The sequence below is a fragment of the Rutilus rutilus genome, assembly GCF_951802725.1.
Source record: "Rutilus rutilus genome assembly, chromosome: 3".
NCBI classification, from domain to species: domain Eukaryota; kingdom Metazoa; phylum Chordata; class Actinopteri; order Cypriniformes; family Leuciscidae; genus Rutilus; species Rutilus rutilus.
The window spans coordinates 21,665,706-21,683,021 of NC_140211.1; the positions used below are offsets into that span (position 1 = coordinate 21,665,706).

Sequence of the window (17,316 nt, forward strand, 5' to 3'; positions counted from 1 at the left end):
TTTTGTCGTTGTTCTCTGTACTGACAGCACTCCAAATGTACAAAAAAATGAGCTCAATGTTAAAATTGACCGGAGTTCTCCTTTAAGGTGCTTCAAATAATAATTAGGAAAAAGGTATTCAGAAATACTGCATAGGGAAAATGAAGCCTATTGTAACAATGATTTTTTTTTTTTTTTTCATTGTGACATTATTGTCATGATAATTAAGTACATTTCTCCCCAAATTGACCATTTGCAAAGTTGCGGCCAAAATGTTACTGACCAATCCTGCCTCAGCTTGACCGTTCGCAAAGACCCGCCCCCTTTAGTTACTGCTGCTATGTCTGACAAGCTACGCCGCTCTCACGCCCCACCATGTTCTCACGCAGTGAAAAATACATGGCTTAGCAAAGAGGACACTGACAACATGCCGACAGACAGGACAGAGCAGGTTACTTTTGATATGAAACAAAGTCTCAACTTTCAAATTTGGTAAATACCGTTTTGTGGCTCTTTAATGTGTCTGACAGATCGCTGTAGCGCCTCAGTTAAAGCTGCTCGTGACGTGGCTCGTGAAACCAATCATCTCTTCCTTCTAGTTCATTTATAGCATCAAATAAACATGATATCTGCAGAAATGGACAGTTGTCTCATTTACACGCAGGCGCAGAACACGCATTCAAGCTGACAGTCGGCAGAAGTTCTCTCGGTGTGTTCTAGTGCAGCTCCCTCCCGCAGGCAATGCGAGGCGACAACACAGTCGGCTTTCATCAGCGCTAGTTCTTTGGCGTCGGTTTGGTGTGTCCCGGGCGTTAAGGTGTGTTCACATTTACCATTGTTTGGTAAATGTTTGCGGGCAAAATCCTTTTATTTTTTATAGAAATCTGTGTGATCAGGAATTTCACATTAGGTTGAAAGATTTCCCCACACACATTTGGGATTCTGAACATCTTGAATCTGCGTTTATTGGGTTGTGAATATCTGAGAAGTGACGGGCTGTACTGTCAGAGATGGTCGGTGCCTGTCGTTGCAGTGTAAAATTAGCCTTTATGTGTACACACTTTTTTATAATTCTTAATTTTTAATTGTTAAAATCAAGTTTTTTTTGCTGTTTTTTTGTTACATTGTTCTCAGTTCTCTTGTTGCAAAATATAATTATTTCTTGATTCTTTATTTTGGAGTGAAATCTGACCAGGACATGTTCTTGAGAGGTTTAATTCAATTCAATTCAAATTTATTTGAATAGCGCTTTTCACAATACATATTGTTTCAAAGCAGCTTTACAGGAAATGCATTTCAGAAATGTACATAGAAAAATACAGTTAGTTAATCATGTATTAATTTAGGGCATAACATATCAGCAGCGTTGAGTCGTCTCTTCACAGGCGTCGAGTCGTCTCTTCACGGGTATTGGGGCATCTGAAGTTTCCATGAGAGGCTGGATACAAACTGGAGCTGACGAACTCTATTTAGAGTACTAGCGTCCCGAGATAACAACAGAAAAGCAGATGTAGCCGCGTTTCCACTGTCGGGCCAGGGCCGGGCCGTGCTAGTGCGTGCCAGGGCCAGTCGCGTTTCCACTGTCACTTCCGGGGCTTGATCGGGGCTTACTCGGGGCCAACGGCCAGGATTTCTGGCCCGTCGAATACCTTGGGCCAAAGCGGGCCAGCTCGGGCTAGAGGAGTGGTTACCAACAGAGGAGGAGTTTACCGTTGGGAGACGGCAGCGCCGGATGATTCTGTCAGCATTTAAGACTTAAAAATAAAATAATTTAAATCGCGTTCATGTTTGAATGCCTTCTGTTTGTGATGCAAAAGACTATGCGCGCTAGCCGTTACCATAGTAAACATAGTAAACGCTTGAAGATACGCATAGTAAAAAAAACAACATAGCGAACGCTTGAAGAAATCAGACCAATCTTAAAGGCTATCACAGTCATGTTTTTATTTTATCTGTCATAGCCTACGTCTCGTCTCTTTAAACCGGACTATCAAAAAATAAAGTAACTTTTTTTTTCGGGAGCTTCCTCTGTTTCTCTGACTGAAAATATCTGTATGGGAGTCGAGAGAGTGCTAAAGCTCCTCAGGTCGTATGGCATATATTTGTAGAAATTATATTTTTTTCTAAATGTGATGTAAATATGTCCTGTAACTAAGTTACCAGATAAAGAAACAGACGCGACTGAAAAAGTAAGTGTGTCCTCTTTCTTTTGTGAAATAGACCTAACGGTAATTTATTTCTGCGTGACTAATGTGCAATCTTTACATAATTTTTACATAAATTAATTCATTATGATCAATGTATCACTTTTTATTGTAAACCTGTGGTAAAACATCGATGCTTGGGTTTTAAAGGCAGGGTAGGTAGAAATGGTCTAAAAATTTTATTTTTCAAATTTGTTTAAACTTTATGTACATATCAATACATAATTAAAATGTAAGTACTCTGAAAAAGAAAGTATCAAAATCGAGTGTCTGTAGACCTCTCACGACTGTTTTAAAGACATCTCATTATTTCCATTCACTCCACCCCCTCATTTCTGTGCTTCTTCCAAAGCCACGCCCCCAAAACACATGAACGCGCGACTCCGACCGCTGAGCTAGAGGACGCATTATTTACCTGAGACAAGCGGAGGGGAAGGGGCATTTTTTTGCCTGGTTTGCCTTCACTAACTGCATATGCCGGTACTGTAAATTTAGATTGCTCTTTCTCTGCCATTGTTTTGGTATTCCTAGGTTCAGTGCCTTCTTCTTCTTCTTCGATAGATTTTATTGGCAGCTTGCAAACATAGTGCATTACCGCCATCTACTGGACGGAGGTGTGATCAGGTTCCGTGCCTCTCGCACTCCTCAAATCAAACGGTCGCGCGCAAGTGGGCAGGTGCTGTGTGGCAAAAGGGTGGTTGCCATGGTTGCGAGAGAGTGACAGTCGCCTAAGCCAATCCTTTGATTCGTCCCGAATCGAAATAATGAGCTGTTTTTAATACAGATTAAACGGTCTAGAGTCACTTGATTTTTATACTCTTTTTTTCAGAGTTCTTACATTTTAATTATGTATTGATATATATAGAAAGTTTTAACAAATTTGGATCTTTAATTTTTAATAAATCCTACCTACCCTGCCTTTAAATATTCAAGTAGCAGCTAGCTGCTAAACAAACAAACAAAAAAGCTAGCAAACGGCCGCTTTTATCGTGTTTGTTTTCAACGCTGTTTCCAGTGATTTCTGATTAGTTTTCTGATAAAACTTCCATTTGTTGGTGAAATGATGGGTTAGTGTGACGTTGTCCCAGAGAGGCGTGTTACGGGCGTGTTTTAGTGAAGCGCTGTGGAGCTCCTGGCCCGACAGTGGAAACGCATGCCCGGTGCTATTGGCCCGAGGCTATTAGCCCGGCACGGCCCGTTTAAAGCCCTGGCCCGACAGTGGAAACGCGGCATGAGAGGCTGGATACAAACTGGAGCTGACGAACTCTATTTCAGACTAGCGTCCCGTCAGACCAGCGTCCTGAGGTAACAACAGAAAAGCAGATGGGAAATAATTAGCGTAGCTGCTGTTCATAATATTAATGCATTCGATATGATTCAACTGTAGTATAAAAGGTAAGTATTATGTGAATGCTTGGCTAAAGAGATGCGTCTTTAATCTAGTTTTAAACTGGGACAGCGAGTCTGAGCCTCGAACAATATCAGGAAGGCCATTCCACAGTTTAGGAGCTAAATGTGAAAAAGCTCTCCCTCCTTTAGTGGACTTAGATATCCTAGGAATGACCAGAAGCCTCGAATTTAGTGATCTTAAGGAGCGCGATGGATTGTAGGGCGATAGAAGTTCCGTTAAATACACTGGAGCTAAACCATTTAGGGCTTTATAGGTCATTAGTAATACTTTGTAATTGATACGGAACTTAATAGGTAACCAGTGTAGAGATGATCAAATTGGTGTTATATGATCATATTTTCTTGACCTAGTAAGAACTCTAGCAGCTGCATTTTGGACTAACTGTAGCTTGTTTATTGAGGATGTAGGACAACCAGCTAATAAAGCATTACAGTAATCTAGTCTCGAGTTCATGAATGCATGAACTAACTTTTCTGCATCAGAAAGAGATGGCATGTTACGTAGCTTAGCAATGTTTCTAAGGTGGAAAAAGGCTGTTCTTGTAACATATGAAATATGATTTTCGAAAGACAAGTTGCGGTCTAATATAACACCCAGGTCTTTTACTGTAGTGGATAAAGTAACAGGACATCCTTCTAAATTAAAGTTGTATTGTAAGAGGTTTTGTGGGCAGTAAGTAATACCTCCGTTTTATCTGAATTTAATAGCAGAAAATTATACGTCCAGTATACCAGTATTTAATATCTTTAACACACTCTGTCAATTTAGATAATTTATTGTTTTCATCTGGTCATGATGAAATATATAATTGAGTGTCATCAGCATAACAGTGGAAATTAATTCCATGTTTTCTTATAATATTACCAAGTGGCAGCATATATATTGAGAATAGCAGAGGGCCTAACACAGATCCCTGCGGCACTCCATAGTTTACTGACGTTATCTTCGATTTTTCCCCATTTAAACAGACAAAATGGTAGCGGTCTGATAAGTACGATCTAAACCAGATTAATGCCTGTCCATGAACACCAGTGTAGTTTTGTAGTCGATCTAAGAGTATTTTGTGATGTATAGTGTCGAACGCAGCGCTAATATCGAGTAAAACTAGTATTGAGATGCAGCCTTGGTCAGAAGCTAGAAGTAAATGATTTGTCATTTTAACGAGCGCAGTTTCTGTGCTATGATGCGGCCTGAATCCTGACTGAAATTTTTCATAGATATCATTTTTTAGTTTAGTGAGATTCACCTATGAATTAGTTCTTAAAGACAATCAATGGTCAGAGCTACGACTCCAAATAGTTGCTGTGGTTATTACAGTGTTTTAGCTATTGGAGGAGCTCCATGTGTTGCATACTGGCATGGTCTCCAGAGGAGATCTGTGTGCAGAAAGTGGATGAACGTGAATAACGGCGTGTGTGTGAGAGAGGGGAGGAGTGGGGGGGGGGGGATGATTGAGATTCCCAACCCCCAGTAACACCAGACATCCTGCTGTTGTCCCACTGTTTCCATGGCGATGAGGATGAGCTGTTTGTTCTAAGCTCAGAACCGTGTGAGATGTTAGACAGGAATAATGATTCGTAGATTGAGAGAAAGCGAGGAAGAAGAGGTGAATGACGGAGATAGTGACTAGATGAGAGCAAAGTAACCGTGAATCTGTGTATTACATTTTGAATGAGCTAAGAAATTTTCAGCCAATCACAGTGGCCTTGACCTTCTCCTGTGAGCTCCATTGTGTTAGTGCTGGAATAAACTGCTGCTTTAGAGCTGTTTGAGAGTGGGGGCATCTAATTTGAGTGAAGCTCTCATCTGTGTCTCAAGAGCCCAAAAGGAGCTGAAGAAGCCAATGTGATGGAGAGGTCACAGTGTAAACACAAGCTCTCTATACACACATACACATGCACAACCCTTTCAAAAAAGAATACCCACCCTGTCATTTTCATTCCTCTAGTTTTCTCATTCCCCATTTTGAGTCCAAAACATATTTTAGTGCAGTTGACTCTTGACTCTAATTAATTCAAGCAATGTTCTGCTATTGGCACAGAGTGTACATAAAGGTACAGCTTTATTCATTTGCGAGGTGTGGCTGTGACAGCAGAATGCAATTTCTAAATTGAACACAGCGAGTCATGTGATGTGGTGGTTGCTTTTAAACGAGCCAGAAGGATTTCTCGGCTGCCAGCTTTCCATGTGATATATCTGGAGTTGCCGAATGTCACCATCTTCAGGAGTGGATTTACACTGACACTCTTTTAATCCCCAGATTGTTCAATTTAATTAGAAAAGAGCGTGCGTTTCTCCCTGATGTGTCCCAAACTTGGATGTGTCCTCATAAACACTCAGGTTTGGATTTGCAGACTGGTGTTCTCGGGATCAATACTAAAAGAGTTTCTGGAAAAAAACACTGTTGTACAACATTACTACTGTACTTTCTCAAAAGCTGCTATTCCTATGAGAAGAGTTGATTAAAATGCATTAGAGAGAAAAATAAAGGTGGGTGTGTGTGTGTGGTCCTGGTAAACCCTTCGTTAATGGGAATAAATGTCCCCACAAGTGTAGTAATACCAGTAGTTTTTGATCTTGTGGGAATATTTCTGGTCCCCATGAGGAAAACAACTTATAAATCATTCAAAATTATGTTTTTTGAACGTTAGGGGATAAAATGTACAGTTTGAACAGTTAGTTTAAAAAAAACCAACAATAGTTTGGCCCTATTGTTAATTTTAAATTAATATTTTCATAATGGATCAATGTAGAAGGTTCCAGCATAGTTCCAGCATTAGTTGAGAAATAATTTATTTTATATGAACAAATTGACTTTTGACTGAAATAATTAGAATTGAATCAGAAATGGAATCATACAGTATCAAATCGACATTATGTGAAATAGGATCTAATCGAATCAGGGATTGTACAGTTGTGGTCAGAATTATTGGCACCCCTGGTAAATATGATCAAAGATGGCAATAAAAATAAACCTGCATTGTTTATCCTTTTGATATTTCATTCAAAAAATTCACAAAAATCTACCCTTTCATTGGAGTAAAAGAATTGAAAGTAAATCAGAAGCATTTCACATTATAAAAAAAAAGAAGCTTTTTCTCCAAAACACTTTGGCCATAATTATTGGCACCCTTTTATTAAATATACATAACACACACAGTTTCTGCCAATCTCATGTTAATCTTGAGTACATGTAGAGTAGTATTGCATCCTTCATATCTCCGAAGAGTCTTTAGTTTTATCATATTTAAAAAAGACAGATACGCTGTACCGATTCTTTCCGAAAACAGCCGAGTTCCTGGAGACGTGTCGTGGGCGAAGCTAAAGGGTCACGCACAATACATCATTGCATTATCCCTGGATAACTTTTGATTCACTTTACGTTTGTGCCGATTGGCAACAAAACACAGACATTTTATGTTGCTTACCGCCTGCAATTCCGACTCATGACCAGCGATATTGACCAGCGATATTTTATCGCTGGGACCGCTCCATCTTTCAGTTTCAAACGATCTGCAAATCCAGTGTCGAACTGGGCCTTGTTTGTAAAACATTTGTCACCGAAATGCCAGGAAGAGAAAACTTGCACACAACTCTGTTGCCGCCCCAGAAAAACGAACTGCATCCACTGTTCCCCTAACGCTGGGTTCTTTGGGAAGCTGAACAAGGTTATCTTTCCCTCACAACCAAAAACACACTTCTTTGGTGACATTGTTGATTTCATGGTCTAAAAACCAAATTACAGTGCTGCCGACGTCCTCTGTAACCCGAACGAAGCACGTTGATGGGTGTTGCTGGTTGATGTGCATGTGCACTTCTGGGAGAAGAATTCCGCCCTTTATAACGTCATACAGGGCCATACTCAAATTTGTATTTATTTTTTTGGCACAGAAATGCTCTGTCATACGTCCAACTAATTTTTTGAAACTTTGGCCATGTTTAGCATGAGAATCCAACTTTTTAACAGTGTAAATAGAGAATGCAGTGTAGACATCCCCATTAAAGATCCAGCTGTATATTTGGGCATGTGGACATGGGGTACTTTTTATCCCTGTTTGCACCAAACCAGTCTAGTGTGTTTGCTGCCAAAAAGCTTTTTTTTGTTGTTGTTTCATCTGACCATAGAACCCAGTAAACTTCCAGTTTGCAATTTTTATTGAAACCCTCCCTAACAACATAGGCGTTGTTTGAAAAAAAAAAAAATAATAAATTTTTTTTTTTTTTTTTAAGGCTTTCTGACCCCAAGACTCAACTAATCTCTGCAATTCTCCATCTGTGATCCTTGGAGAGTCTTTGGCCACTCAAACTTTCCTCCTCACCGTGCATTAGGACGATATAGACACACGTCCTCTTCCTGGCAGATTCGTAATATCTTAAGTTGATTGGAACTTCTTAATTATTGCCCTGATGATGGAAATGTGGATTTTCAAGCCACTTTCTATTTTGTGAAACTACTTTTTTTTTTTTGCTGCACATCAGAACTATATTCTTTGGTTTTACTCATTGTGATGGATGATTAAGGGTATTTAGCCTTTGTGTTTCCTCATATTTATACTCCTATTAAACAAGAAGTCATAGCTAGACAATTTCATGTTCCTATTCAGCCTGGTGTGCTAAATAAAAAAATATATTAATGGGAATATACTTCAGAGATATTTCACTCATAAAAAAAGTGTTTTGGAGAAAAACATCTATTTCATAATGTGATTTATGAATCGCACACACACTTTCAAATCCAGATTTATTTTTACAGCCATCTTTGATCATATTTACCAGGGGTGCCAATAATTTTGACCACAGCTGTATATCGATACCCAGACTATTATGTGTACATCAAACATTCACAACATTCCTCCCTGCAGGCACCCACCCGTGCAGATACACGACCCCGAGTCGAGTTTCCCCATAATTTGCTCGAAGATGCCTCTTTAGGACGGGTGCTAGCTGTTCCAGATAGATGTTTTTACCTGATAAGAGTGCCCCCTAACACGATTACAGCCATGACAAGGACAGTGATGGTTCTGTAACTGTATTAGATAGAAGCGAATCTGCAGCAAGGTTCAGGTCATCACTTTAGAGAGAAACAACACAAGCTGCCCAAGAGTTCAGCTTCTGAATACCATCTGGAGCTCAATGATACTGTTGGTGGTTCAGTTCAGTTCTCTGGTACTAGAGTGGGTGTGAGCAGAATCGATTTACTACTCATCCGCCACATCGAAAATGAATGGACAAATCTTTCCTGTGAAAATTGTGAGGATAGCTCTTTTTTTATTTTTTTTATTATGGTTTTTATGCCGTATGATTATACGTGTGTGTCTTCGGGGGTTCGCAGTGAAGCTTTGTTGAGCGTAGTGTGTGTTGCATGTTGATATCGAAGGAGTCACTTCGCTCTCTTCCTCTTTGAGGGGTAAATGGGAAATCATTACAAAGCCTGGAAAGTGTCCAGAAAAGGGTTTCCACGGCAACAGAACCACCATTCCCATCCGTCCCTCTCTGTCTCCCTCTTTCTTTCCCTCCCTTTTAGGGAGTGATGTGTAACTGTGCCGTGTCCTCATTCCAGGACCTTCATCAGTCACTCGCATAGCCTTGATGATCGTTATCACATTTATGGATACATCCAAATGCTTTTTGAACTCAACTCAAGCAGTATAGAATAAAGGTGATGAGCCATAAACCTTCCTAAGTGTATATGTGAGCATGGATGATGCTTTACACTTTCATAAGCATGCACGCACCTTCATAAATATGTATGCAAATCAAGATGATAGGACACACACCTTCATTAGTATGTATGTGAGGGATGCTACGCTTGAGAAATATGCCTTGAAGTCATTTGCAGGCATTGCAGCGGGCAGTGGGTGTATTCGTTCTATTTATATCTAATAGCACATACTATATGATCATAGTTTCCTTCTTAATTGAGGCAAGCAGACCCCATGTTCTCCATGATGATGTCAGGAGAACGTTTGTGCTTATCACTCGAACCAGCAGGAGAAAATGAGAAATCTTGGTCTCTCTCCAGACACACGACATGGACATCAGTTCAGCTACACATGAGCCCGGTTGAAATCTTCTCACTTTCTTGACCAACCTGCTGACATCACCAGAGGCCTGCTGATGTCGTTACTGCAGCCAGAACAATAGTATCAAGCAGCAGCTGTCTAAACAGCTGTGTTGTGATGTCTGTTAGAGTAGAAGTGGTTTGACAGATTGCGGTGCATGTGCTTGTTTTCTTATTTTGATTTGATCTTTTTGGCCTTCTGGTCTTTTTTTTTTTTGTGGTAGATGTGCAGCTTCTGAATATTTTCATTGCACCACGTAAAAAAGAAAAAAAACATCAGTTTGAGAGAATACAAGATTGTGTGGATTATTGATAAGCTGAGATGAGAAGATCGACCAAGTGTACTGTAGCTAGTTTTGCTTGTTCAGTCTTTCTGTCAAGGGCATGTTGAACATTGCAGCAGCTTTTATTTGATGATGATAGATGTCGTACTCAATGAACACAAACTTATCTGTGTCTGTGTAGTTATGTGTTTACATTTAGGGCACAATTGTGTTATTTATTCATTGGTTTTGTACATTGTTTTGAGAAAATACACTTGTCAAAAGTTTGGGGTTGGCAAGATTTTTAAAAATGTTTTTCAAGACTAAACAGAAATTTTAAATGACTGTTATTATTTAGTTTAATATATTTTATTCCCTATGATGGCAAAGCTGAATTTTCAGCCATTACTCCAGTCTTCAGTATCACAGGATCCTTCAGAAATCATTCTAATATGTTGATTTTCTGCTTAATATTTTTGTGGAAATTAAAATACATTTTTTTCCAGGATGCAACACTGCTATTGAATCAAAAGCACAATTCCTGAACGGATGACTTTTATGCAACAGTTATGTTAAGTGATTGAAAACCATACAGCACAACCCGTGTGTAGTGACTGAGTCGGTCCTTTGTAGTGTATCAGAACCATACAGCATGACCTATAGCCCAAGGATTCCAGACAAAACATTAATGACTAAATCAAAACCATTCAGAGCAACCTGTGTAGTCCAATTGATTCCCAAACAAATGACTCAAATGAGCCAGGTCTTTTTATATAATCAAAAACAAGCACCTTTGCTTGTTTGGCAGTTTAATTGCATGTATTTTTTCCAAAGTTTCTTCCTCAAAAATGCCAAAAAATAAGAAACATCTCTATTTATTCTTCTTTTGTTTTAAGACAGCAGAATTTTTTCCAAACGGCCCTCCAAAGCTATAGTGTTCAGTTCAAATGCTGTGTCTCTTGCTCTCTTAGCCTCTCTCTTACTCTTTTTGGGGAGGGGGGCTGCTGTATATCACTGCTATGCAAACAATTCACTGTGATTAAAGACCGTCACCCACAGCACCCTTACACTCTGCAGACCACATTCACAACACTCAATGCAAACTGCTGCAAGTTTAGGCTTGATTTAGACAGCCAAGAGCAATTTCCCAAACCACACTGTTTGATCCAGCGCCGTTTGTCCATTTGTATTCCCTCACATTGTTTCTAATAGTTCAGTTTCAGCGGACTGGACTTGAGCTGAATCTTCTCCTCACAGTCAAGCGAGTTTTCATTTGTGGTATTTGTGATATGGGCTGTATGACATGAAATATATTAGATCGAGCAGCTGTACCCTGGTAATTGACTGAAGGGCTCTCTCTCCTCTCATAGCGCTGCTGACTGAGCTAAAAGGCTTTAGTGGCTAATGTCAGTGAGTGGTGAGTCTTAATCCTGTTGAGAGCGCAGCCGAGGGTGAAATCCTTCTTTGATTATTGCTTGCTATCGTTGCCTCTTTCCAGAAAACAATTTCTCCGCAGACTCAACCGCACAGGCAGGGAATCACCGGCAAGGTTTCCCACCCAGGGCACAATGTGTTCTCTACTGCACCTCTGGAGATGTAAGGAACATGGGATTGATGGTTGCAGATGTTTAATGACTGCTATGTAAAACAGATATCCTCAAATAAAGCTAGAAAATGTTGACCCGCATTACTATATTATCTTTCTGTACATTATCCAGAAAATTCACGAGTACTGTAAACTGAAAAAAAAAAAATCAAAGTTGTGAATAATACAAAGATGATTTTGAGGGTTCAAATGGTAGCAGGTGCTAATGTGTGTGTGTGTGTGTCTCTGACAGTATCTGTGGCATGCTGTCATTTACCACAGACATTCATTCTGACTCATCCCTCGGTATAAATATACATTTTCATAATCTGCGAGTCAGATAAAGGTAAACATATTTGGGTAGCTGTTCATGATAGAGGATTTGTATTATTTCCTATCAGGAATGGATCGAAAAAATGTTAAAAATAAGAAAAATTGCAGGGACTTGGTTCTATCAGTCGGTTGTTGATTGGATGTTGGCAGATGTAAATGTGATTTTGTAGTCAATTGTAAGAAAGGGGTGTGGTTAAAGTAGACGATATGATTGTAGAAGTTTGGCACACGTCACTAGAAGGAGTTCTGTCATTTCATCGGAAGACTGAGTTATGACCTTTTGATAAAAAATTATGGGCTCAAAAAATGAAAGAAAAAAATGCATGTGTGGATGAATTGTTCACAGCAAGATTATTTTATTAAAATAGGTTGAATTTCCTTTTCACTCCTTACATCAGCATGCAATGTTGTACTTTTAATCAGGCACTGAATAGAATAACCCCCAAAATAATTTTAGCCATAATTTAATCATTTAGGGGTCCAAGGAGGATGTGATTTTCCAAAGGAATAGAATTTTGCACGATTCCCGAATATTCCTTTCAGTGAGCTCTTTTGTGCAGCTGCTCTTTACACACACACACACACACACACACACACACACACACACACACACACACACACACACACACACACACACACACCAGCTGGGCCTTTCCTCCCTTTCAATCTTATCTTTAACTGACTCTTTCTCAGCATCTTTTTTTCTTCACTCATGGTTTCGTTTTTCTCCATCTCTTTCTCCTTCTCAATTGCTACTGAAAGGGGATCAATATTTCAAGAGAGCAAATACAATGTGAATCTTCTCTCACATCATCTCTTTGAAGCATCTGTCTTATACTCACTTTCTCTCTCATAAAACTTAATCTCATGTCATACTTGTTATAGAAGCGTTCTTATGTGTTAAAGAAATGTCTTATTAATGGCCCAAGCATAATTTCTGGGAACACATTGTGTCTTATGTATGTAAGTGTTTTGTTTTGCTATTGTTGCTGCACTAATATGATGTTTATTTGTTTTATTTTCAGGGATTGTTTTTATACTGGGGAGAATAGCAAAGACCAAATCCTGATAGAAAACTTCTGACCAAAGCTTTCTTTTTTGTCCATTGTTTTTATTTTCTTGTTGTATTATTTATTTTTCAGCACTTTTCCTTTATGTTTGTGGTTGTTAATCCCACAGCTGTGTGTGATTGCACACAATGGCATAATCCTATAATCCACAGATCGATCATTCCTCTGACTGTCTTGCTGATCTGCCAGCAAACACATTCGAGTGACTGAGAATGAGTCAGAATGCACACTAGTCACCATTCACCTCCTTTTACACATGAAGCACTATATATTTAATTCCATGTGTAGCATTATTCATAACCTGAATTTACATTCTAAACTGCTGACAGCATCAGCTTCAGTGCATGTGCTTTTAGCGCTTTGCTACTGTTGGTTTATCCGAGATGCCACTGTGATTGTAGCACAGCACGAGGTCCCATGAGTAAAAAGTGTGAATGAGGGTGAGAGGCCTGCTGGACATGATGGTTTAAAGGAGGGTGAAGGAGCATGCGAAAGAGAGACTGCCTCCGAGTGGAGTGCTGCTGGTTAATGAAGGGTGAAGGAGAAAAAGATAGACAACAGAAAGAAAGAACAAGTGCTGATAAAAGTGTAATCGCACTTTTTTTTTTAACCTCTCCACCATATCAACAGAATTCCCCCTACAAACCTGATGACTGTATCACTCCCTGCACATGAAATATTGATAAGTTCACCTGTGAGAGAGTCTCCTGTAATGCTGAGATGTTATTTCACTTTACAGTTTTAAACTGGCCCAGTGAGATGCAGAGCTTAGTCTCAAAATCTGTTTTCTTTTTGTTTCAGGTGCTTTTGTCTGGACTGATTGGAGTGGTGTCATGGAAAAGGCCCCTTTCTTTGGTGGTAAGAAATGACCTATAGTTATGGTAATAGGCATGTGGTGTTTTAGTGTATGTGTGCATGTGTGAGAGTTTAAGATAACTAATAACAGGGTTCGTACAAGGTGCTTGAACAACTTGAATTTGACTTTTTGAAGTCCTGGAAAACCCATGAAAACAGCCATATTTATGAGAAGGTACTTGAAAAGTGATTGAATTATTGAAAGATAATATATGTGAAATTTGTGTTTAATTTTATAGATGAAACAATCTTTTCACGCAAAAGTAATGCTGCAGCTCATCTGATATAGATATAGAGCCATTTTGCATGGCTATGAGTGTAATATTGCTCATCCAAGTATATAATACAGCTTTCATTCTTCAGGTCAATCATATATTCATGGGGGGGAAATCAGTCTGAAAGCGATATCTTTGTCATAGTATTATTTCAATGGTTAAAGTTACCACAGTCATTGCATGTGCTGCACATTATTTGTACCATTTTGTTTTATTCGTTTATTTTCATTTATCTATTTACCTTTTTTTTTTTTTTTTTTGAAAGATAATAAAGATATTGTTTGATAAGTGAGATCTCTGATTGTAGTCCTTGAAAACCAAAAGAGTAGTGCTTGAAAAGTCCTTAAAAGTCATTTTATAGTGTCTGTACAAGCCCTGTAATAACCGTCATAGACATTAAGAGGGACACGTTCCCTCAATATTCATCTTTGTTGCTTGACCGATATGGGATTTTTAGTGGTACATTCTATCAGTGCACAATATTAAAATTCTAATCATTTTGTTTAAATTCATGAAATTTATTTATGAATTTATAAACTGCTAAAAACAAAAATAGTAAAAAAAAAAATCCAATAAAAAATGGATATTCATTTTGAGATTTGCAAACGCTTACATTGTTATTAAATTATTAGTATTTTAAAGATTAACCTGAAAGTGAGCATTAGATGGCAGTCTAATAAATAGGGGAAATTAACATGTCAATCATCGTCCATTAACCATTTCTGTCGAATCTGACTCTTGGTGATTCTGTGGGCCAAATCTCGCCATGCACGAGAGACTGTCCATGATTTTTCTTGGCGCTGATTATTTTTCGGGGTAAGTGACTAGTTGGTCTTTCCCAAACCCTCCCCATTACATGGCTTGAGACACACACACATGCATTCACATCCACGGACTATTTTTAGCGCCTCCGGTTCACCTATACTGCATGTTTTTTGGATTGTGGGGGAGAAACAAGAAACCGGAGCAAGCGGAGGAAACTCACCAAGGACTCGATCCAGGGACTGCCTTCCTGTAAGGCGACAGTGCTACCCACTGAGCCACTGTGCTGCCCAGTGCTATTAAATACTAGCTGATAAAAATGTAAAATCTCTAAAATGGCACAAACATTTATAAAAATGAACACGGGATGCACAATATAAGTTATTCTATTTAATAACCCCAGTCATGAATACATGGTTACGTCTTTGATTTTTGGATCCATAAACCGTTTTTATGTTCAATTTTATTCTCAAAGCCATAGTCATTAGTGATTTGTTTCTTCCATTCATAATATACTGTTAACAGTATGTGGTATGCACATGTATGTTTCACTTACAAAGGGTAATTTTTTCGTCTTTGCCCTCTGCTCTGTCTGAATTTTGCAGTAGATTGCAGAGTTGTGTGATGCTAAGGCATTATCACAGCGAGCACTATCAGGAGGGAGCTGGAGGGCTTCTGATTGCCTGTCATGTAGTGCTCTATAGACAGTGTGAATGTCTGAGCTGAGCATGCACAGATCCAGCCTGGTAGTCAGTGAAATGGGAATGGGATGTAAAGTGTATGCATTGGGTTTCGCTCTGTTCAGCCAGCCGTTCTGCTCATGCATAATTGCAGCAAGGATTGGGCACGCTGGCTGAATTTTTCATGCCTCTAGTTCTGTGGGATCGGCTGGCTCCGGAGGGAGCATTAACGGAGAATGTACAAGTTTACAGATTGCAAAATGGCTGGGATGTTGTTAAATCCATACCCTGACACAAAATCACACACGTAAGACAAATGCATACACACACGGACAATTGCTCTCAGCTATTCATGCAATGGCAGCCACAGCTCTGTACACTAAATGGATAGCTCACCCAAAAATAATCATTCTATCATCATTTACTCAGACTCGTGTAATTCCAAATCATTTTCTGTCTTACAAGTTTGTCATTGGACTGTTTTGTTGTTGTTTTTCATTAAGAATAATAATGAACCCACCATTCAAGCAGTTGCCACCCCCAAATTGCTGCTAATTCGAAAGCAAAGTTAAAATGTGCACGGCCGCACAGGCATTCATTAGCGATTTAAAAGCGAGGTGGAAAAGAGGGAAAAAGTCTGCCCCCCTCCCCCGGTGATATCAGTATCACCAGTGTTGTCGCGCATCGATTAACCAGTGGGAAAATGTCCTTACCCTCACATCCCTAGTCTCCATTCACTGGAAAAGAGCAGCATGAACAATTTACTATACATCTCATTTTACTTCCAGAAAAGAAAAAGTCTTGGGTTGGGATGGCGTTTTTTAGTTACTTGAACTATCCCTTTAAAGCTGAAGTATGTAAGATGTTTTTATGTAAAAATACATTCTCTTATTCCAGTTTATTGTTCATTGACTACTGCTATTCATGGGTTTATCTCCCCCAAATGTGTAAAGATTGAGCCTCCCAGGTGCCATCAAAACACTGAGAGTGGTCCGCTCAGATCAGTCAGTCTCTTTCCAGCTCAACCAATAGTGAGAGTTTGGGGCGTGGCTACTGTAGTAGGCGGAGCCAGAGGGTATTTATCCGTGCGAGAGCTTGGTTGATGTGTTACATGGAAAAAGAAATCCAGCTTCCGCTACAGAAGTGCAAGCCAAAGCTCACTGGATGCTTAAAAACCATATACTGTTGCATCATCATGCATCCGTTCAGAAAAACAAATGTACCAGTTTATAACGTTTTCTTTGATTTGTCCAGTGTAGACAGCCTCATGTTAAAAAATGTGTTAGGTGCAGATAAGTTGGATGGGTTTATTATAAGACGGACGCTCACGTTCGCTCTAAATGGAGTGTTAGCCTAATCAGTTGTGGACTCATTATACATAGCAACACAGATAACAGTATTCCTAATATGTTGGACCTTTTATTGAAAGTGGCATATTTTTAAGTGTTTAGACATGCCTTCACAAGAGCTGTGTTTGTGATGTTCGAGTTGCGGGAAGCACGATGCGTGAAAGGGGCGTTTGCAAGGTTTTAAAAAATATGCTTTATTTTTGTAATTCTGCTAGATGCCAGTAGAGTCACAGAAACGACACACTGTGCTTAACCTTTAACCAACCTTTGCACATCAATTTTTCACCATATTATCAGTACTGCCAGCACTGCTCTGATTCAGAATAAACATGCTTGTCTGCTCATTGTATCACTGAAGTGTTTACAAAGTGTTGGAGCAACATAAATGTGATGTAGTATTATTTCAAACCATTTGAGATTTGGCAAAAAAGTCTTGAGCTGAAAATATAGCAGTGTTTCTCCTGTTTTGATGTGCCACGTTTTGCCGTT

General features: G+C 39.2%; 1 protein-coding gene across 1 annotated transcript in view; it reads left to right on the forward strand.

The window, feature by feature from the left end:
- Positions 1 to 17,316, forward strand: part of fam189a1 (family with sequence similarity 189 member A1) — a 104,463-nt gene that overhangs the window by 29,195 nt on the left and 57,952 nt on the right. The window contains exon 2 of the mRNA XM_084405721.1: positions 13,708 to 13,764. Within this exon, the coding sequence (XP_084261847.1) occupies positions 13,708 to 13,764 (57 nt within the window). The remainder of the gene's footprint in view (positions 1 to 13,707; positions 13,765 to 17,316) is intronic.